We start from the raw sequence: 23,248 nt of genomic DNA, 5'->3' as shown, positions 1-23,248 counted from the left end.
ACTGTCACGTGAATTCTGTGTAGCAACAACTTTAGGGCAAATTTTGTTTCAAACTTTTTTTTTATATTATGAAATTCTTAAACTGGGGTAGCATTTTTTGCTTGTTTGTTTTAATGAAGCCTCATTTGAGTCATTTTGTTGGTTTGATTTCCTGTGTTAACAAATTTATAGTCACCGAATGGCAACTTATCTCCTCCCTCTTCTGCTGTATTTTAATATAAACTTTACGTGTAAAAATGTTTCTATGAAAACCATTTTTAAAAGTAGATGATGATATAAATGAATACGTTTGTTACCAAAGGAACCAAATGGAAATGAAAGGGGGCTTGAATTTCGTGACTAGCAAATTGGGGAAGGATAATCAAATCTCCCAGAGGTTGGCGTGTTCTGCTGCTTACTAATAAATGCCTGTTTAGTGTCTGTAACGGAGGGGAAAGGACGCAGTCGGTCTCTGCAAGTACTGGAAGCGCCTTACTTTCCAAGTGCAGTTTTTAGAATATGTTGTGGGTATGACTCTTTTTGGGTGGGTATTCCTGTTTTAAAGGGAAGCCCTTTCAAGTGAGTGGGTTTGCCTAAGCTGTGAAACGGTCAAAACAAGTTAAACAGCCACCTTTATTTACAGCTGCGGGACTAGGTATTAGCTGTCTTCCCGGAAGAAAATTTGACTCATGGCTCTGCTCCAGAGTGGGGACAATTACAGACTTTTCCTCCGCAGAGCGTGAAATGCGCCTCTTCCTGCCGTGCGGGCCGCGGGTCTCGGGGCGGCTGGCAGCCTCAGGTGTCCCCCCGGGCCGCGGGTCGGGCCGCGCTCGGGCCGGCGTCCGGGACTTCCTGTCTGGGCGCGGGGCGGAAGGATCGCGTTGCCAGCCGAGGCGGCCGCCGCCGCCGCCGCCGCCGCCCCTGCCGTTAGGTGGTGGGGTTTCTCAGCCCGGCGGCGGGAGGCGGGCCGGCCTCGGCTTCCTGTGGGAGGACGCGCAAGGATCTGGGCGTCTGAGAGTGTGCGAGTGCGTGAGTGTGTGTCGGCCGCGCGGCGTGTCTTCGGCTGTGGGTTCCGCCTCCTCCCCTGCCGCCGCTGCTCACGGTGTAAGTCAATGTGAAGCAGCAGCTCCAGCCCCGGGATAAACATGGCGACGTCTCTGCATGAGGGACCCACGAACCAGCTGGATCTGCTCATCCGGGCTGGTAAGGACAGGGGAACTTTTCTCCCGTGCACCCGTGCAGCAGGAGAGGGGTGCACGGAAGGCGGGGTGACTCCCCTGTGGCGGTCAGTGCCGCGGGTACAGTGTGCACCTCAGTCACTGGGGCGGCCGGGGGAGAGGGGGGTAGTGAATGAAGTAATGGAGGCGACGAATCAGGAAGTGATCACCTTGGAGAGTAACCTGCCTCGAAGCGGCGCCGTCGCTTCAGGGTGGGTTCGGCGGGCAGCGGCGGCAGCTGTCGGGCAGAGCGCTGGCAGCGGGTGCCGGGGAGCCGAGCCGCAGTGAAGTTGGGGACTCGGGGGCGGGCGAGTTGTGCGCTTCACCCCAGTTGCCGAGGAACCAGGAAGTGAGTGAAGCTGTTGTCTGTGGGCTGCGCCTGCCACGCTGTCTGGCCGGAGAGGCCGCGGCCGCCCGCGCTCGGGGGCGGAGGGCTCCGCCGGCGACCGCTCGCCACCCCCGCCCCGTTCCTCTCGAGCTCGGTCCAGAGACCCACTGCTTCCGCGTGGACGAGGCAGCCCCGGGCCTTGTCCGGTAGACCGCTACCCGCCAAAAAAAAAAAAAAATGCTGTGACCCTCCCTCGCATCCCCACCTTGTGTAATCCCAGGAGTAACGGTTCTGGAAAGGGTCACTAAATGCGGAGTGGCCCGGGGTGCCGTTTCTTTTGGCGGCCCGCCTCCCTTTTCTCATTTCATGTGTGGCTGTTAAGAAGTAGGTTTATGCCCCTTCCCTCGTGGGTTTTTTTTTTTTTTTTTTTTTTTTAGGGGGAGAGAATGGGAAGGACACGGAATATCTTGGGTACTCCTGACCTGGAGCGTTGGGGTGTCAGAGAAGAAGGTTTATTTTTGTAAACAGTGAGTGAATGTGAAGGAGTGGGGCGGTGGGAGGGAGTCTTGGCCCCAGGGAAGTCTCAGCACGGAATTGCCCCCTTTTCCCCTCCCCCCCAAACCTCCCACCATAGCGGAAGCGCCTCGGAGAGGACAGAACAGCCGGGATTGACAGGCCTCTGGTTCCAATCTCCTCGCTGAAACGTTCCAAATGAGAACGTTGATTTCTGGGGGCGGGACTTCGGGTTCGCGGTGGGCCAATGAAGATTGGGCGGGAGTGAAGCTGACAATGTACGCATGGAATTGGAGGGAAGAGGAGTGTAAACACGGAAGTGGCCGCGGGGGTGGGGGATGTGCAGCGCCACTGCTGCAGCGGAAGGGCACGGACTTAAGTTACATAGAAAAAGCAGCTTTGCTTAATAGACAGCGCAGCCAGGGTCCGGAATCGATGCAGCAGTGCTTGCATCCTATTACTGGAATAATAAACATACATGTTCCTTTTCCCGGCTCTGTTTCATACCGCCATCGATGGGAATTGGAAGATGAGAAATATTCACCGAAGAGTAATGCTGTAAAAACAATGTAAAACCCATTGTTTTTAGGTAGGGAACGTGAAATTAAGTTTGGTTGGTGAAACTCTGTGATTCTTTTTCGATTGGGGGGAATCATGAACACGTGTGTGTCTCTAAATTTAACAGAACTTCAAGTTGAAATAAAGTCTAGAATACTATAACTATGTGTATTATGTAATGAGTGACCAACCTTTATTCTATAAAATGTAATAATAAACGTTTCACAGGTCTCAAAGAACAATCAGTTTACTGAGTAGTGATTGAAACACATTTGACAGTTATTTTCTGATCAAAGGAAGAACTTAAGTATTAATGAATAAGAGTCAAGAGGTACAAGGAGAACTTGATTTTTTGTGTATGCTCAGTCCCCTAATAACACAATATGAACTAGGGAATTTTTGGCTTTATATGATTGACTGAGTCAGTGATATTTCTGGGAATGACAAACATTACATTTCAAGAAATGTTTCCAGTGGTTTTGAACCTACCAAAAGAACCTTAGAATAATCCCTGCAGTTTGAATTTTGAAAAATATTGTAAAGGTAGAGGGCTTAATTTTGCTGATGAAAGGTATCATAAACCTTTGGAATTATTGGTGAAACTGAATGTGACCTGTAGCTATTTTGCTTGGAGTGGGTACAATGTCAGTCTACAGTTTGAAAATACAAAATCATCTCCCTTTGTTAAGGTGTTTTTTTTTTTTTTAAGTTAAATGCCGATTTCCAGCACTAGTGCATTTCTTTAGTGTATATAAATCTTACAGTTGAAGTCTGCTTCATGATTTTAATGTCTTGTAAAGAATATGTTTTACATATAATTGTTTTCAGATTATTTCCTCAATCATGTTCATGTAATCTGAAGCTCCTTTACAAGCCCTATTTTAGAAGGAAACCTGATACAGGTTTGCTAATTTACCCAAGGATTATTCAAGTGAGTTAAAGTTGGGGAGGAAAGGTGGACCAGAAAATGAAGTACCATGGATCCAAATTTTTATTGCTGCTAGTTTCCAATGATAGTGACAGAGTAGTTTATAATGATTGTATTTGTAAAATGGACACAATGACACAATGATAGCTTTTTAACTCCTTTGAGGGAAGTTGTCAAAAATTACACATAATTCCTTCTCAAAGATTTCACAGTCTAATTGAAGACACAGATGAAAACTTGTATTATACGTAAATACATAAATGTTAATATGCAGTGATTGCTATAATGGGTTAATGATTAGTGTAGAATGACTGTTAAAGGTTTATCTCCATAAGTTTTCCTTATTAAGTTGAATATTGTAGCATAATTTTTTTCTAAGCAAGAAATAAAGTATTTAGTATAACACTACTATTGTTACTTGTTAAGGTACTAAAGGATATATTTTGCTTTTATTTTCCTCAGTTAGAGGCTTAAATACCAACTTTAGTTACCAACTTCAGCTTTAGTTACACACATTTATACTGTTAGAGGAGTTTGACTAAAGAATGAAATAAATAAGCTTAGAGTTATTAAAAATCACTTTTGGCTCTGGCCGGCTAGCTCAGGTGGTTTGAGTATCATTCTGATATACCAAGGTTGCAGGTTTGAGCCTGAGTCGGGCATAATTGCATAAATGGGTGGAACAGCAAAGTGATGTCTTTGTGTCTCTCTGTCTCTCAAATCAATAATTTAAAGATAAAATTAAAAATACATAAATCATTCAGCATACAAAATACTTTTGTGGTGAAGACTTTACATACTTTGTAAAACTTTCACTGGCAACAATATAAATGACAAAGAGCCTTAACTGTGAAGTCAGGAGATGAGGACCTCCATCTAGCTGTTACTAAACTTTGTCCAGTGACTGAACTTCTTTAAGGCTTCATTAGGATTGATTAGGTGACCTCTAATAACCTTTTTAAGTTCTAAAAGTTTAAGTGGCTCAGAAATATTTAATGGAAGGTGAAGGATTCTCTTTTCCTGGAATTCTTTACATTACATCATGTAGATGAATATGTATAAAGTTTCTTTTACCTAGTCTTTGTGCTAAATTGGAACTTGAATATGACTATGATAGAGTCTATTTAACTATTTAGGCTTATTTCTAGTGTTATATGTATATATAGTATATTATAGGAAAAATGGATATCTGTAGGGGAGAAAACAAATGTTACTTTCTTAATGTTTATGCAAAAATACAGTGTATGTATGGTCTGGATTTGCTGGAAAACTTTCAATTTAAAGTATTCTGCCTTATTTTCAAGCATACTTTCTTTTGTTTTTGAGGATTTGAGAATTGAGAAATAGGGGACCCAGAAGCTTTGTTCTACTTTAAGGCAGTTATTCAATGAAATATTTTTCTGGAAATTTAGCCTTAGTATTTACACTGACAAAACAAAAGTTGTCCTATTTGTTGAAGTTCATCATGAAATTTGAATGTGAAAATCTTATTTCTAATTTACTATTTATTGGAATATCTAATATCAATCTTGAAAAAATCACCAATTTGGAAAAAGTTTAGCAGGATGTAAAAAGATGAAACATTTTTTAAAAAATAATTTATTTATTTTTAGAGAGAGGGCAAGGAAGGAAGAGAGGTAGAGAAACACTGATGTATGAGAGATACATCAATCAGTTGCCTCTTGCACACCCCCATCTGGGGACCTGGCCAGCCACCCAGACATGTGCCCTGGCTGGGAATCAAACTGCAGACCTTCGGTTCACAGAGGGGCACTCAATCCACTGAGGCATACCAGCCGGGGCAAAACATGTGTTTAAATAAAGCTGAAAGAATGTCATTACCTTTAAACAAATTTTTTTCTTGAAAATGTGGTTAAGAAATTACTCTTCAGAATTCACTGTAGCATAGTACTAAAATTCATATAAAAACTGAGTTAAAGAGTAACATCAATGTAGTCAATAAGGATAGTTCAACATAAAACAACTTCCTTCAGAAACAAATTTGGTTGGTTGGAGAGAGGCAGGCATGAGAGTGTTCTTGATAATTATTTCAACTCCTATTAACTACAGGTTAAATATTCAAAAGGATGCAGTGAAATATTTATGAAAAAATTTCAAAAAACCTTTTATGTATAAGTGGACAAAATACTGTTGTGCTTATGGAAATGGAATCATAATTTTTCACTTTATACATTGATGTTTATGTTCAGATGCTAAAACAGAAACATGAGAATAGAATTTGGGTGTTTATTAATCATATCTGATAAAAAATTACAGCTGAACTTTTACAAAACTAAAATTTCTGATCTGGGGATTCTGGAAGTCTGCGAAGTCAAAATTGTTTTCATAATAATATTAACACATTATTTAACTTTTCACTTTGAGAAGCTTCAGAGGAGTTTTCTGGAGGCTATTACAACAGATTGAATTAAGCAAATGGGAGAGTCCAGCTGTTATCTATGATGTATTTAGAAGACTTGCAGAAGTGTAAAACAAAGCTAATCACTAATTATTTTATTTTAGAAAGTTTATTTTGAATAAAAAATATTACTTGCATTTACAAGTATTAGGTTTATTAAATGAGTTAATAAACATTTTAAAGTTTTCATAGATTTAATTTCAAATAGGATAAATGTACATAGGTCTATACAAACAAAATCTCTGCGATCCTCAATAATTTGGGTGTAAAGGGGTCCTTTTACCAAAAAAGTTTGAAAATAGCTGCAATACAGTTTTATTTAGTCAACACTTTTCAGTACTGTGGCCACTAGCCACATGACCTATTTAGTAAATGAAATGTGGCTGAGAAACTAAATTTTTAATTTTTAAAAATTTTATTTAAAGGTAAAAGCTGAAGTAGTGGAAAACTTTATGTCAATTACATGTTGAAATAACAATATCTTGGATATACTGGGTTAAGTAAAAAGTATTTAAACTTTTGCCTTTTTTAATGTGGCTACTGGAAATTTAAAAATTATGTAGTTCATGTAATATTTTTATCAGGCAGCTCTACTTTATAAAGTAATTTTTTCCTTTTTCCCCTTTAATCTTTGTAGCACAACTATGTTGATTAGAAAGTCAGAGGGGAACAGGTAAAGGTGGAGTGTCCCAGATCTTTCACCTTTTCCCTCTTTTCATTGCATTCATTTGTATTCTCTCACCTGCTAGGTTATAGCCCTGGGGCATTAGAGGATAAGCTGTGGTGAGTCAGGTGTGGTAGTTTAGTGATGACCTTGTAATGTTAGTTTATGGTCTTGCTTGGAGGGGAATACCACTATCATTTAATGAATAGTTTTCTAATTTTTTCCCATTGCTCTCAAATTAAATTGCTGTTATTTTTTACTTTTGACTTTAAGAACATTGTTATGAGCTAGATCCATTGCTAGCATTCTCTTCTGCAAAGCAGAGAGGTATGTCTCTTCTCAGACTTAATTACCAAGTTTGGTATTTAGTAACAGCTGTTGAGTGAGTCTGGAATAGTCTACCATACAAACACCAGTTGATTAGAACGCTAGAAACAGAACAAGAAGACTCTTACCAATAGTAAAGGAAGGCATAAGCAAATTTAATGGCACTATGATTTAAAATAAAATAGTTTTGAAATTTATTTGATACATTTATTTCTTCAAGGAGTATTAACCAGCAACACCAACTACTAGTGTTAACTAGAAAATATCTGTCAGATTATCTTTCAGGTCATTGTTTCTTTTTTTAAAACAAGTTGCGTATTATTTCCTCCCATATTTTTCATATATACCAGTAAGTCAGGTTTTAAGTTAGAAAAAAGGAATTTTCAGCCCTTGCTTATATAATAGATTGCTTACTTCAATTGTACAAAATTGTTTTTTTTTAAAGATTTTATTTATTTATTTTCAGAGGCGGGGGAGAGAGAGAAATTTCAATGTGTGCTGCCTCTCCCTGGACCCCCACTGGAGACCTGGCCCTAAAGCTGGGCATGGGCCCTGCCTGGGAATCGAACCCATGACCTTTTGGTTCTCAGGCCCACCCTCAATCCACTGAGTCACACCAGCCAGGGCTGATTGTACAACATTGTGAAAATTCATGTTTATCCTTAAGAGTTATGCAAAATTTTAAAATTGTGTTTGATGACATACTGGTTAGAAGAAAGTAGTATTAAAAAGTTTTTAAATATGACAGAAACTTGAAGAGTAAATTTCTGTTATCAAAAACGACTTGTTGATTTATGTCAATGAAAGAAAAGTGAAAAGAGACAGTGCTTTTATAAAATGGGTGAAATAATTGGTGGAAACTGTCATGGCATTGTAAACTAAGTGAGTTCTTAGGTGTTCGTTTTTTAGGATGTGCTTAGGGTTATTTTAGTAAATAAAAATGACTAAATAAAACCAATAAGCATTAAAAAAAATCAACACTCTTAATAAGCTGTTAGCTTACAGAGTTACTTTAAATTAATTTTGTACTTTTATTCAGTTTTGAAATATTTTACTCCCATTAATGCTTTGACATTTTCTGAACTATTAGCATAAGCTTCATGAGGCCAGCAGTCTAGTCACACGTGCATCTCAGGTTTGTAGCATAGGGTCTGGCACATAGTAAATGCTCAACCGACCATTTGTGGACTGCACATACACTAACAGATCTGATTGGAAAATGTATGCATTTTCTTCATTCTCATTCTAAATTTAAAGCATAAATAAGTAAAGTTTCTTCTTAAGTTTGTATATCTTTTATTTGTTTTCATCTGTAAATATGAAATATTTCTGGGTAATAATAATAAATATGTTGAGGTCAGAAATACGAGCTAGAAAATAATTTCCACTCACATAACTAATATGAAATTAATGCTGCCTCAAACTAAGTAAGAACTCAGGTAGCATAATATATAACATCTAGACAGATTCCATTTTGCTTATAATTTAAATATCGTGAAATTCTGTTGCTGTATTATCACATATTTGAAGCTGTGATTTTAATGCAGTAGTTTTTAGGTTTTGTCTTAATACAATTACATAAGGAATTAGTTTATCCAGGACAGTTTATTAATAGCACCTAAGACAACAGCTAAATTGCAACACAAGCGTACTTTAAAGAGAATGAAGTTCCTAGCATGAATTTTCAAAACCTGAGAATTTGCTTACCAGCGTTCTTTATTGTATGTGAGTATTTATAGGGAGGTACTTTGAAAAAAATACTGGAGAATTGTAATATATTTTATACTTACTAATAACTACGTTTCTTAAAGTTGAGCTGGAAGCACTGATTGAAGCCTTTGCTTCAGTGAAGCTGCAGATAAGAGTAAGCAGGGTCACCTAAAGATAGATTTACTTAGAGGTTTGGCTGCCTCTCTGGAACTGTTTAGCTTTGAGCAGATTTCCATAAATGGAAAGAGCAACTGGAGAGACCCAGTACCTTGGTTGAGAGTGTGGATGATGTGCAACAGGTGGTAAAAGAGTCACTGGGTTGTTTTTTTTTTTTTTTTTTTTTTTTTTTAATAAATGCTCTCCAAATGACTGGTGTTTAAGGCTGAGCCTTTAGCATTTGGGGAATTTTGAGACTAAGTGAAATTTTTTTAATTAAAAGTTTCCTGGAAATAGTTTTAAAAGATTCATATCTTTAGTGTGTAGAACTTGTGAATTTGTAATATGATTTTATAGAATTTGTATAAATATATCCTGTTAGTTTTAGAGGATATCTTGAGGGAAATATGTTAAATTAGAAACTTGTATACTCATGTTTCAGAACCTTTTACCAAGTAAAACATTCAATATTTTAAGTCGGTGTGAAATTCATATTTCATTAAGATAATACGTTTGTGCTTGAATTGCCTGTTTTTCTATAAGTATAAAGTTGGTGGGTTCTTAACTTCAATACATAAAAGACATATAATACACACTTGCGTGCCTACTGTATGAAAAGTCTACGTCAGGAACTATAACCGATATAAAGATGAATTAATATAGCCTCTCTGATAGCAAAGAGTCTATAATCTTACTGGAGTTATAAGAAATTATCTGAATTCACTGTTACTGAATTCTTATCTGTGTTTTTTGTGGGAGTCTCCTCACTTAATTCTCACAACTGTACGAGGTAAGGAATACTATTGATTCGTGGCAGAGGAAACCCAGCCTTAAGAGAAATTAAATTGCTGGCCTAGGGTAGCAGAAATTGTAAGGGGCAGAAACTAGAACACAAGCTCTTGGACCTGGAAGCCCAACCACTGCTGCACACTTTACTGCTTCACAGATAATTTATTAATCAGCAAAGCATAGACTAAGTGCTAGGAGAGAGTTAAAAGAGGTGGTACAATTAGAAAAGGCTTCGTGAAAAAAAATCCCATAAAACCTCCAAGGATTTCTTTGATAAAACCCAGCAAGGTCCAGTGAGGTCATGAAGGAGAGGGAGCAAGGTTATTGTGAAGAACATTCTGGAGTGCTCTGGTGCTGCAGCTAATGCACTCACACAGGAGGGTTTGCAGGGAGTGAACCGATTCATTAAATTAACTTAGAAATAGGTGTTTCTGATTGATTCTGGTACGTATACCCCTAATTTAGTAACAGCATATTACAATACATAATTGACCTTTATTATAGGATTGTTAATCCACAATCATCTTTTCTGCCTAGGTTAGTTTTGGCCTATAATTGATACAATTTTAAAATTTCAAGAGTTTTTCTTTGCTTTCCTTTGGATGAGTTCAGAAATTTCTCAGTAATTTCTAGTTAATCTTGATAGTTGCTTTATAACTGGCATTCATTTTAGAAAATGAGGATACTAGATTGTTTTGGTGTTTAAAGTATTTCTTGAAATGATTTATATAGACGAATATGTATCAATGACTTAGAATTATGCACATGAGAGTTAATTTATATTTATGTCTTCTACAGCAATGCATTTAAATTTTGAAATGTGTTCAGTGCATTTTTAATTGAGTAGAACTTATTTTCCCCCCCAGTGGAAGCATCAGTTCATAGCAGTAATGCACACTGTACAGATAAGACAATTGAAGCTGCTGAAGCCCTGCTTCATATGGAATCTCCTACCTGCTTGAGGGATTCAAGAAGTCCTGGTATGTGAACTGTCCTTTCTTATATAAACATGTCACACAACTTTATGTATCTAGAATTAAATTTTTTAAAAAAGATCTTGTTTGTTTATTTTTAGACAGAGGGGAAGAGAGGAAGAAAGAAAGGGAGAAACACATCATTCAGTTATGTCTCTCATGCCCCCAACCAGGGACCTGGCCTGCAGCCCAGGCATATGCCCTGCCTAGGAGTTGAACCGGTGGCCCTTCACTTTGGAGGATGCTGCCCAACCATCTGAGCCACACCGGCCAGGGCCACTTTCAATTCTTTATTCAATGATGAATAGGTAGTGACTCCAGGGAATCCATCCATTGTAGAGGGAAGAGGTAGTTTCCACTATTTCCTCACACTCCCTTCAGGCTGAGACTTTTCTTTTGGTCCCTTTTTTTCCTTTAAGACTGCCTTCGAGAGTTATGTTGTCCTAATTTTCAATTTGTCCTGATTTTAACATTCAGATGTTATTTTATAGTAAGTTCAGACCTTCCTAAAGGGTTTTACAGAAGATACTAAGAGCAAGTAGACTTTTAAAGTAGAATAGGAATCTTATGTATTCACAGATAGGAGAAGAAAATTAGGATATGTGTTAGTCCATGAGAGTATGTGTTAACTATTTAATTGAAATAGAAATGTCTTTTCCTGATTATTTATACACATTGCAAGGAAGCCAGAGCAACATTATTGTATGTAGTGCAGTACCAAGTACCAATCTATGTACTGTTTTAGTGACCCAAAATCCAGGACTGTTCCGTTAAGTAAAGTTTTAAATATTGCAAGATGATATTCATTGGGCTGTAATGAGCAGATTTTCCTTTTGTTCATATTTTAAAATGAACTATAAGTGCTTATTTGACACTGAAATCCCATATTTTAAAGTGTACTGGAAGTGCTAACATGTTACTGAAATCACCTTTGTTAAGTGTTTGAAATTTTATACTATGTACATGAATTACCAAGAGAATAATGATGGGTGTGTGGAAGGAAAGTAATTATTAATGAACTTACTATTATTTTATTTTCAAATATTTTTGTCAAAATAAGTCTTGTACAGTGAGCTTGAAAATACAGAGGGGGAAAGTAAGTTTACAGTTATATGTGAAACACAGAATTTATTATTGTATTATTTTCCATACAAACAACTGTAAACCCACTTTTGCCCCTCCCTGTATTGTATATAAAAGTGTAAAGAACCAGAGGGTTACTACTCATTCCTCCCTAACTCAGAGGATTAACATTTCCTTCAAGTTGATTTTTCTTACATTTTAATTCCTTACATACTTGAGATCATATTGCATGTTAACTTCAAGTTCTTGTCCTGCTTTGATGAATGCTTAGTAAACCTCTCCTCTACTAAGTATTGAATTGTCCACTTTAAGAAGCATGTAATGGGGGTGGGAAATTTTAATTTTTCAACTTTTTTTTTATAGTGGAAGTGTTTGTCCCTCCTTGTGTATCAACTCCAGAATTTATCCATGCTGCTATGAGGCCAGATGTCATAACAGAGACCGTAGTGGAGGTGTCGACTGAGGAGTCTGAACCAATGGACACCTCTCCCGTTCCCACGTCACCGGACAGCCACGAACCGATGAAAAAGAAAAAAGGTGGAGTATAGTTACAAATTTCTGGCAAAGTGGGCGACATTTTTTTTTGATACTGTTTTCCCTATCAAGGGATATAGGAAATACATACTGTAGATTTATGATTGATGTTACCTTAACTAGATGTTTTCAAATTCTTAACTAGAAGCAACATATTAAAATTTTAATTTTGTATTTTAACATACTCATACTGTTTTAAAAGAGTTAGTATTTAAGCCCTAAAAGCAGTTGCTTGAAAATGAGATTATCACAGGTGTTGGACACACAAAAGGAAAAATGGGGATTCACTGCACATTTGTATATACTTTTTAATCCTTTTAGGTACTTGGTTACTTTTTAAAAGAAATTTAATCTTTTCTCTATTTTTTGTAATCTTACTTTCCGTTCTTTTGTGGGGATTAAAAATAAAAGCCCAATTTTCTTTTCCACACCTTCTTTTAAATACTAAGATTGCCAATAGGGACTTACAAGTGAAGTAAACTCACCAGTGGGCAAAGAATATTTCCACTTGGTTGACTCCTGCTGAGACTTCTCACCTGATCTGATAGGTAGGTGGGGCACAGGCTCCAGCACATCCCCAACATTCCCAGGGTGCGCAGCAGGTGGGGTCTTTTCTTGTTTTAGTAAAAGGGAAGACTTGAAAGAAACAAAATCGTATATAAATGGATACTCATTAATTCCTCTTTCTTCACATTTTAGGATGGAAAAAAAATCAAAAGCAAAAATAAAGGAAAAATTAAAAATAGTGGTGTTTTCCTTTCAGTTATTAGAAGTGTTTTAGATTGCTGTAATGTTCACAAGTATGTGCTTATTACTGTTAGGGATACAATGAAGAATAAGACAGTGCCTTCCTTCATATAATACTTAAAGCTAATTATATCTTGAGAGAGGTGTGAATGAGAGAATTAGAAGGAAGAATCACTTCCTGCTGTAAATGTTTAAAAGCAAAAGACCACTGCCCACGGTAACCTTTGGCTGGTTCTATCCAATGGAAGCTATGACAAAATACTTAAGAAATTTTTAGATTTTATTCCCCCTAGGGGCCATACTAATCTTCCCTGTATTGTTTTTGTACTGCTGAAGTGAGCACAAGAAATTTTTAGATTAAAAAAATAAGTGTCATGTATTAATACTTATTTTTAGTTGGTTAAAAACAATTTAAAAATTAAAAAAAAAGGAAGAAGGTGGAAAAGTCCATGAAAAGCTGCGATCATTTAGGGAACCAAGACCTCTGGATAGACAGGTTGATACATGGAGTTAACCTATGTGTTTTGACATAAACCAGGAAATAATTTGCCAATTCAGAACTGATTTTAGATTTTTAAAAATAGATGGTTTGAATGACCACTTAAAAATTACATATAAGATTATTTATTTATGGTCCAGTACAATTGGGATATACAGTTGAGTAGGTTATTTAATAGCATGGCCTTTTGTATTGATAGAGCTTTTAATATACTAATGTGTGTTTTGAGTTTCTAAGAGAAGATAGCATGCAGTACCCTAAAAGTTTATTTGACTGTAGAACCCTTTTCCCTACTGATAAATTGTTTCTCAAGAATATCATTAAAAAATGCTGCTTTTATAAGAAAATAAATTAATTCTTTTTGGGCTAACCGTTCCATCAAGGGAGTGGCTTTTGTGCTTGAACTTAGGAGACAGTATGATGTTAATATTATTACTGATTGATTTGCACTGATTTAAATTGAGAGATTAAGCTCTATTTTAATGAGGAGGCCAGTGAACTTTGTTTTGATTTTGGCAAAGCATACTTCTTATTGATTAGAATTATAATGAAATCCTAGAATGTAGTAGCTGTGTATTTTTAAATGTAAATTTAGGTACTTTAATTTAGTTTTTTGTTTGGATGGAAATTGTCCTTGCTGATGAAGAGAAGAGTGACATCATAAATCCCAGGTGTATGACAGTTACCAAATCTGTAATAATATACAGGCAGACCTCAGAGATACTCTAGGTTCAGTTCCAGACCACTGCAGTAAAGCCAGTATTGCAGTGAAGTTAGTCACATGAACTTTTTTGTTCCCAGTGCATATGTTATGTTTACACAATTAAGTGTGCAATAAACAACATTACGTCTAAAAATGTATATACCTTAATTTAAAATTTTTGTTAAAAATTGCTATCCATCAGATTCTGAGCCTCCAGCAAGGTGGAATCTTTGCTTTTGGAGGGTCTTGCCAGGGTGCTGATGGCTGGCGACTGATTGGGGTGGTGGTCACTAAAGGCTGGGGTGGCTGTGACAGTTTGTTAAAATGAGACAACAGTCCGGTTTGCTGTGACTTTTTCATTTGAACACTTAGAAGCCATTGTAGGGTTATTCATTGGCCTAATTTCAATATTGTGTGTCTCTGAGGAGAGGGAGAGAGATGGGGATCTGGTAGTTGGAGCAGTCAGAACACACAGCATTTATCAGTTAAGTTCACTGGCTTATGGGGGTGTGATTCGTGGTGCCCCAAAACAATTTAAATAGTAGCATCAAAGATCGCTGACCCCAGATCACCGTGACAAATACAGTAGTAATGAAATGCTTGAAGTGTTGTGAGAATTGTCAAAGTGTGACACAGAGACACAGAGTGAACAGTTGCTATTGGAAAAATGGTGCAAATAGACTTGCTAAGCTTTAAACCTATTTGTAATCACTCCTTGGCTGTTTGGCCAAGATCAAGTATATAAACCTTCTATTTGTAAAAAAACGCAGCATCTGCAAAGTGAACTAAAGCCAAGTACAATAAAACAAGGTGTGCTTGTATTTAATCTGAAAATCGTGGTTTTGCCTTCCATAGTTTTAGTCAACCCAGGTCTGAAATCATTAAATGGAAAATTCCAGAAATAAATGATTCATAAGTTTTGAATAGCACGCAATTCTGAGTAGTGTAATGAAATATTGAGCCTTCGCTCTCTGTCTAGCCTGGGATTTGAATCCTTAGTCCAGTGTCTTTATGCTGTATATGGTTACCACCTGTTAATCACTTAGTAACTGTCTCAGTTATCAGATTGAGCGTCGTGGTATCTCAGTGCTTGTGTTCAAGCCACCCTTATTTTATTTAACGGCCCCAAAGCTCAACAGTAATAATGCTGGATATGCCAAAGAGAAGCCATTAAGTGGTTCCTTTAAGTGAAAAGGTATGTATGGTATGTATGTATGTGTAGGAAAAAACATAGTATATACAGGGTTCAGTACTTTCCATAGTTTCATGTGCCACTGGGGGTCTTGGAATGTATCCCCAGCACTACTGGATAGTATACTTGATTATTCCCAACCTCTTCCTTGAAGCTTCCAACCACCTGCCAGCATTTGTTCATCAGTGCTGAGGATTGAATACAGTGTGTTTCAGGCTTATGCCTTCTTTAGGGTAGAGAAGTACAGCTCTTGCTTTTCTGTTCATTGTGGATGCTAGTTCGAGAGAGTCTTCTGACAGAAGTGAGGAAAAACAAAAGTAAGAACACAAACATTTACTAGACGTTAAATAATTACTTGGATGATTTTCTTACCCTTATAATATACCTGTATGTTTGAGATGGGGAAAATTTTTTTTGTCTTTTTTCTTTTTTAAAGATTTTATTTATTTTCAGAGAGAAGGGGAAGGGAAGGAGAAAGAGAGGGATAGAAACATCAGTGTGTGGTTGTGTCTTGAATGCCCCATCCTGGGGACCAGGCCCACAACCCAGGCATGTGACCTGACTGGGAGTTTAACCGGCAATCCTTGGTTTGCAGGCCCGCACTTGATCCACTGAGCTATACCAGCCAGGGCAAGATGGGGAAATTTAAATACTTAATGCTTAAATTCTGGTGAATTGATTGGCTCAGAGCCGTAGTGAGTGTTTAAAATATTTTTTTACCTTTCCTCATTTGAGCTCAAAGGGCTTTACAGATTATCAGATCCTCTGCAGTAAAATTTTTTAAAACAGTCATATAGGACAGGAAACAAAAAAGTTTATGGTAGAATCTATTTCCATTGCCATGTTATTAGCAAATTGAGGCTCTGATCATATGAATAACAGGTTAGTAGTACCTGACTTGCCATATACATTGAGATTACTACCAGCTAACTGCTATAATGTAAAGTTGTAGAAGTGCTTTTAATGTTCTTAAATGAGATTTTTTATATATACTGAGTATACTAGTCTGCAGTTGGTGTCCATTTTCATGAATAATGTGTCATCAAAGAGTCTGCTAATCATGCTTATTCTTGTTTTTAACATGTGGTTTCATTATCTTATTTTTTCAGTTGGCCGTAAACCAAAGACCCAACAATCACCAATTTCCAATGGGTCTCCTGAGTTGGGTATAAAGAAGAAACCCAGAGAAGGAAAAGGTAATTTAGGGAGGGCTAATTTGGAGACTAAATGATTTTTTTTCTAGTCAGGTGACATTTTTACACTTGTCAGAAATTTACTTCTAGTACAGGCCCATGTGGGAGTACTGTCTTTAGTAGTACTTGTCAGTAGGGATGTGTCAGCATCACCTAGGAATTTTTCAAACTATCTGTACCCAGTCCCCACCCCACTGAGATTCTGTAGCCATGGATGTACTAGGGGAGTGCGAGGGAGTGGGCGTTTATATTTGGGGAAGGCCCTAAGTGCAGTCTGATGTACACCCTTCTTACGAGCATTGTTCTAGAGGACGTCTGTATGTATAACAGCACCCACCCTCATGCAGAGCCACTTAGAATTGAAAGACGTTTACAGCTAAGACTGTAAAGAAGCAGTGCAGTAATTAAAGGCAAGCTAAATTTAATCTTCCACTCAATTCATGTCAGGAGTCAGAACAAAAATTTACTAGTTTTTGCTTTAGAATTTATATATTCTCGTTACAAATAGAAATAGCAACAAGCCCTCCTACATTCTGTGCTCTCCTAATTTGTTGGGTAAGTTGATATCAAGTAATACTTTAATAATGGTTTGGCGTATGTTCTGATAATCTGCTTAACTAAAAATTCATCACTTTCATGAACAAATGTTTCCAGACCAATATTCAGTAGTTGGATCATTTTGGATTAATATATTCAAATTATTCCATCCTCAACAGGTGGTCTGATGTTTCTAATTTTAAATAATTCAAGTAAAAAGTCTCCAGTAAGCATACCAAGAAATTTAGACAAAAAAAAAAAAAAAATCCAGTTACAGTGAACTCTTTATTTAGAACTGATAATTCAGCTTGGGACAGATTTAGGGTATTTTCATTTCCTTTTTTGTCTTTGGTCATTTTACATTTCTAACATCTTAGGTTTTATTCTTTAATTTATACTGAAAACTTTAATAATAATAATAAATATTAGAAAGCTAAATACACAGTAATTTTAAATTGTTATTACTATTTTTTAACTAATTCCCGTCATCAGTGGTATCTCTTGTATTCAAAGACCTTGTGCTTAACAGTGGAGTGAAACTGATTACCTACTTCTACCAATAAAATGACCTTTCTTTAAAATCGAGGCCTTCATTAAAATTGAGACAACCCGTTGTAATGTGAAAATTAAAATTATCCAAGTCACACCTGGATTAAGAATCTAGCCAGTGTTTGCTCTTCTGCAGAACTGTTACCACCTGTTGAAAAGGAAGTGCTAGAGGAAGATTATTAAGGGTTAGGTTCGGTAGTGCAGTGGCTTGGTTTGAAAGCCTCCCACCCTTAGAGGTTCTTCTCCTGGGGTCTGTAACTTAGATCTGGATTTGAGGATAGTAAAGGGATTGTGAGTAGGAGCCTAGAGGTCACCTGCCTGGTGATTCAGTGGTGGCCTATGTATTCTACTCCTCTCATGATTCTCTTCTATTTTTTTATTGATTTAAGAACCTCTGCACCTAGAGGCTTACAAAAGGAATAAAAGAAACACAGCAGCCTGTAAAGCCTAGTCTTCTCATAACCATTGCCCACCTCCTTCCCCCACTCACCCTGTTCCAAAGGAAAAGGAAGTGGTGATTTCCTTTTGGGATTAAGTTCCTTAGTTTACCTAAATTCCAAATCTCAGCCATCTTCTAAGACTTAATGATGTCTTTTAATAAGCTTTATTATTACTCCTGAAGTACCAAACATTCTGTTCATTTGAAATAGAATTATGCATTGCCTTGTGATACATATATATGGTTTCATAGTGTTATTTCTTATATTGTCATTTAACTTGTCATCTACCATTCCCCGCCCTTTCCCCCCGCCTGCCCAAATTATACATTTCTTGAGTCAGGGACCAGTTTTTAAATCCTTCTCAGTGTCTCCTACTACTAGTATGTGATGAATAAGTATTTTATTCTTCAAACATACTTCAATATTTTCTTATTTTCAAATTTTGTGAGTAGTGTGATCAAATGTCATATGTTTAACATTTGATGAATATTTGACTAAAGAATTGCCATATTACCACTTTCTAGTGTTTCTATTTAAGGAGCTTATATTTTAAGACTGAAGCATAAATATCTTTTATAACTGAGTTATTCATATATAATAAAATCCTTCTATTATCTTCACTGAACTGAGTATGATCAGTAGAAGGATTAGCAATTTTTAAAAGTCTCTTTGTAGAGGCAGTAGTTTTCATTGATAAAGGTGATAAGAGGAAGTTTTAAAGGGTCGTATAGTTTGAACTTTATAACATATGTATCTCACAGTTCATGCTTATGGGTGAATCAAAGAAAAATTTGTTTCTTACAAAAAACCCCTGCAAGACCAATGCCTAAAGGTTTTGGCAATTTCACTGCATATTGCTTGCCTTTTCAATAAATGAAAAAATGCCTTTTGATGAATTTTGATTGTAGAATTTGGGCTTATGTAATATATAGGTTCAAATAAATTTATTCACAGTTTAAATCTGTAAGTTAATAAATATGATTTTGTTTTGGGTTCACTTTGTGCTATGCATTATGACTGCCTTTACTGAACTCACTCATAATCTAGGATAGGGTGATTGAGAGGAACATTCAGGGTCCCTGTTATATTAGTATCATGACTGGAAACTTACATAGGATGCTGTTTTAAAAATCTAGCAAACAAGTATATTTATGAATTTTGTTATAATGAAAGATACTTTATTACTTACTAGACAACACAATTTGACACTGGACAAAGACTATTAGTCAAGCCATTCACTTAATGACATGCTCTTAGTACATTTGTTTCACCAGTAGCAAATTAATTGATTTTTATCCAGCATAATTAAATATTTGTTTTTAATTATGTATTTAATTATGTTAATGATTTTTAATCAATGTCTATCATTGTTTTCAAAGGAAACACAACCTATTTGTGGGAGTTTCTTTTAGATCTACTTCAAGATAAAAATACTTGTCCCAGGTATATTAAGTGGACTCAGAGAGAAAAAGGCATATTCAAGCTCGTAGATTCAAAGGCTGTCTCTAAACTTTGGGGAAAGCATAAGAACAAGCCAGACATGAACTATGAAACGATGGGACGAGCTTTGAGGTAAGAGCACAAAGGGATGAGTTTTTGGACGAAACTTATATATCTCTTTATGTTGTCAGTTTAAAAAGAAGCTGTGGAAATCTTTTATTTATTATAACTTTTATTTTGGGGGCATATTCTAGGGAGCTTCTTAGATTTGGAGATAGATAGAGAAAGAGTAGTTTGGTCTGAATGTCTAAAATTTCAACATTATCGGAAAATCCATTTTTGCAGAAAATGTGTTTTTACACTTAGGGCTATTCCTTAATACGAAGTTAAGTTGTAGACGTTTAAGAAAACTAAACCCAAACAAAACAGTATCCAAATTGTTAACTTTGCTTCAGTTCTTGTGAATTTGTTTAAAAGTGATTTATCATGACAGGAAAGTTTTTGTTTTGTCATTTTTTGAAACCCATAAAATTTGTAATGGACATGACTTCTAATTAAGAGTGTTTTTAAAGGAACACATAATTTATGTGACAGTATTTACATATCCCACATTCATCTCTACTAAGTACAACTTAATTTTTCCATATAACGGATTGTTTTTATAACCTGTGTAAATCAGTGTTGAATTTTTGCCACTATTTTTGAAATACAGTAAAATAGTCTGTATTTAGGTTACATTACTTCCTTTAAGAAGGAACTTTTAGCTACTTCATATATCTCAAGGTTATAGCGCCTATGGCAACAGGTTCCAACTCCATTGCTACTTCACATTCTCAGCCATTTGAACAATCCAGGCAGGAAGAGCTCCTTATCTTAGAGAAGTAGTGAATGTTTCAGTTAGTACCCATTCTGCATGGTGTTTGTTGTTGTTTGCTTTTTTGGGGGTGTGAGGTGGGGAATGTAATATGCTTGATTCATTTAGTTCTTTTTTTGTTACAGGTATTATTACCAAAGGGGCATTCTTGCAAAGGTTGAAGGACAGAGGCTTGTATATCAGTTCAAGGACATGCCCAAAAACATAGTGGTCATAGATGATGACAAGAGCGAAACCTGTAATGAAGATTTAGCAGCAGCTACTGATGAAAAATCATTAGAACGAGTGTCACTGTCTGCAGAAAGTCTGCTGAAAGCAACCTCTGTTCGTGGTGGGAAAAACTCATCTCCTCTAAACTGCTCCAGAGCAGAGAAGGGAGTGGCTAGAGTTGTGAACATCACTTCCCCTGGTCATGATGCTTCATCCAGGTCTCCTACTACTACCACCTCTGTGTCAGCAACAGCAGCTCCAAGGTAAGAGAGGGAAACTGGTGGTTGCATTTGCTTTTTAGAAAACTCATTGGCAAAATGATACTTTTTTTTTTTTTAATATTAGCATTCTAAGAATTCTCTATTAGTCAGGACTTTGAAAAGTACCTGACATTTTATTTTATTTTAGCTTTTATTTATTTTTAGAGAGAGGGCAAGGTAGGGAGAGAGGGAGAGAAACATTGATGTGCGAGAGAAACATCCATCGGTTGCCTCTTGCACACCACCTGGCCTGCAACCCATGCATGTGCCCTGATTGGGAATTGAACTGGCAACTTTCAGTTTGTAGGACGATGCTCAATCCACTGAGCCACACCAGTCAGGGCTGAAAAGTACCTGACATTTTAAATGTACTTCGTTGTTGTTGTTAAAGTAGGTGATGTCTCATTTAACCTTAGTTTTTATGGTTTTATAGATGAAACTTAATGTGGGCTGTAGTTTTCTAAATATATTTATTTCATATTCTAAATGTCAGGGATTGTCAGTATATATGTGTAATTTGGGAACACTGGTTTCTACATTTTGTATTTGCATTCATCTTCTGCTCAAGAGAGCTGTTGTCTAATTTAGCGTTAAATACAATCAACTTTTTTTTTTTTTTTTAATTTACTAGGACAGTTCGTGTGGCAATGCAAGTTCCTGTTGTAATGACATCGTTGGGTCAGAAAATTTCGACTGTGGCAGTTCAGTCAGTCAATGCAGGTGCCCCGTTAATAACCAGCACTAGCCCAACAACAGCAGCCTCTCCAAAGGTAGTTATCCAGACAATCCCTACTGTGATGCCAGCCTCTGCTGAAAATGGAGACAAGATCGCCATGCAGCCTGCCAAAATTATTACCATCCCAGCTACACAACTTGCACAGTGTCAACTGCAGACAAAGTCAAATCTGACTGGATCAGGAAGCATTAACATTGTTGGCACCCCACTGGCTGTGAGAGCACTTACTCCTGTTTCCATAGCCCATGGTGCACCTGTAATGAGACTGTCAGTGCCTGCTCAGCAGTCCTCTGGCCAGACTCCTCCCCGAGTTATCAGTGCAGTCATAAAAGGGCCAGAAGTGAAATCAGAGGCAGTGGCAAAAAAGCAGGAACATGATGTGAAAGCTTTGCAGCTGGTACAAGAAGAAAAACCGGCAGATGGGAATAAGACGGTGACCCACGTGGTGGTTGTCAGTGCGCCTTCAGCTATTGCCCTTCCTGTAACTATGAAAACGGAAGGACTAGTGACATGTGAGAAATAAATAGTAGCTCTGCCGTGGGCTTTAGACTGTTAGTGCTCGTACCAACACAAATATTTGCAAGGGATGTCATCGAGAAAAGTCAAAAGGAGACTTTAAAACTTGTAATGCATATAGGAAAACAATCACACTTACTGGAAACAAGTTACCTATCCCATGTTTCAGTGGGAAGTGAACTACATACTGAAATGCTGACAGAAGACTGCCTCTTACAGTAGGAAGCAACTGAACCCATCAATAAGAGTACGGACTGAAGGGACCAAGCGACTCACTACAATATCAAGTTACACTAAGACTTGGAACACTAACATTCTGTAAGAGGTCATAGTTTTCAGTGGGGAGGGGTTGGGATGGGTGATCTCATTGTTACATAGAGCGATTTTTGATGCATTTTATATGCATACCAGCAAATATTACTGTGTTCACACAGAACTCACTTAACTGGTGCTATGTGAAGACTCTGCTAATATAGGTATTTTAGAATGTGAATTGAATGGATCCAAAAGCTTCAGAAAGAGGATAACAAAAAAGATCTAGTGCGATTTTTTTTTATATCATATAGCTTAAGCTGATTTAAAACAAAGGCCTTAGACTAATTTTCGATTTTCTTTATTGAAATAAGCTAATGGCTTGTTTGTGTAAAGCTTTTTTTATTAAAAGAAAAATTTTAAAAACCTTGTACCTAGCACAGTATTGTTATAGAATTTACATGTAACATTTTATATGGTAGTTTAAGTCTGTCAGTTCCTTGATTGTTGACAAGTTAACAGTTGGCCCTGGCCTTTTGCTGTAACATGCCTGTGTCACTCTCTCAGCCCTGGCGTCTGTGCGCTCACACCAGTTTCGGCTCAGCATGAATTTCTGTCAGGTAATGCTTACTACCTGGAGTTTTCTTTCTTCCTTTTTTTTTTTTTTTTTTTTTAAGTTGAAATTTAAGAGGGAAAGTACCAGTGTTCAGATTTGAACTATAATAGTTTGTATATTCAACATTTGAAGTATATTCTATTTTGTTGTACTCTTGTTTCAAAGTGTATTCAAGTAGGTTTTCTGAAATATAGAAATTTATCTTGCATTTTGGTCTCTGGTGATATTTATAACAATATTCAAAAGGTAGAATAGAGACATCGTTTTAGTTAAGAATAGAAATCCTCTTTCTCCTTCCTAACTAC

At 37.0% G+C, this 23,248-nt stretch overlaps 1 protein-coding gene across 5 annotated transcripts in view; it reads left to right on the top strand.

The window, feature by feature from the left end:
* ELF2 (E74 like ETS transcription factor 2) overlaps positions 1–22,758 on the top strand; it is an 83,020-nt gene extending 60,262 nt beyond the window's left edge. For 2 of the 5 annotated variants that reach the window (XM_053912074.2, XM_053912070.2), the window contains 6 exons: positions 10,455–10,568; positions 12,009–12,182; positions 16,430–16,516; positions 19,419–19,611; positions 20,479–20,826; positions 21,455–22,758. In XM_053912074.2, the coding sequence (XP_053768049.1) occupies positions 10,455–10,568; positions 12,009–12,182; positions 16,430–16,516; positions 19,419–19,611; positions 20,479–20,826; positions 21,455–22,082 (1,544 nt within the window). In that variant the 3' untranslated portion in view covers positions 22,083–22,758. Of the gene's footprint in view, positions 1–765; positions 1,183–10,454; positions 10,569–12,008; positions 12,183–16,429; positions 16,517–19,418; positions 19,612–20,478; positions 20,827–21,454 lie in introns of those variants that run through there. The other 3 variants (XM_053912073.2, XM_053912072.2, XM_053912071.2) reach the window with 3 other exon arrangements.
* Positions 22,759–23,248: the final 490 nt, after the last annotated feature.

Source organism: Desmodus rotundus, chromosome 9, assembly GCF_022682495.2.
Source record: "Desmodus rotundus isolate HL8 chromosome 9, HLdesRot8A.1, whole genome shotgun sequence".
In the NCBI taxonomy this organism is placed as follows: domain Eukaryota; kingdom Metazoa; phylum Chordata; class Mammalia; order Chiroptera; family Phyllostomidae; genus Desmodus; species Desmodus rotundus.
The sequence above is the reverse complement of the archived record's forward strand: the minus strand, read 5'-3'. Positions and strand labels throughout refer to the sequence as shown.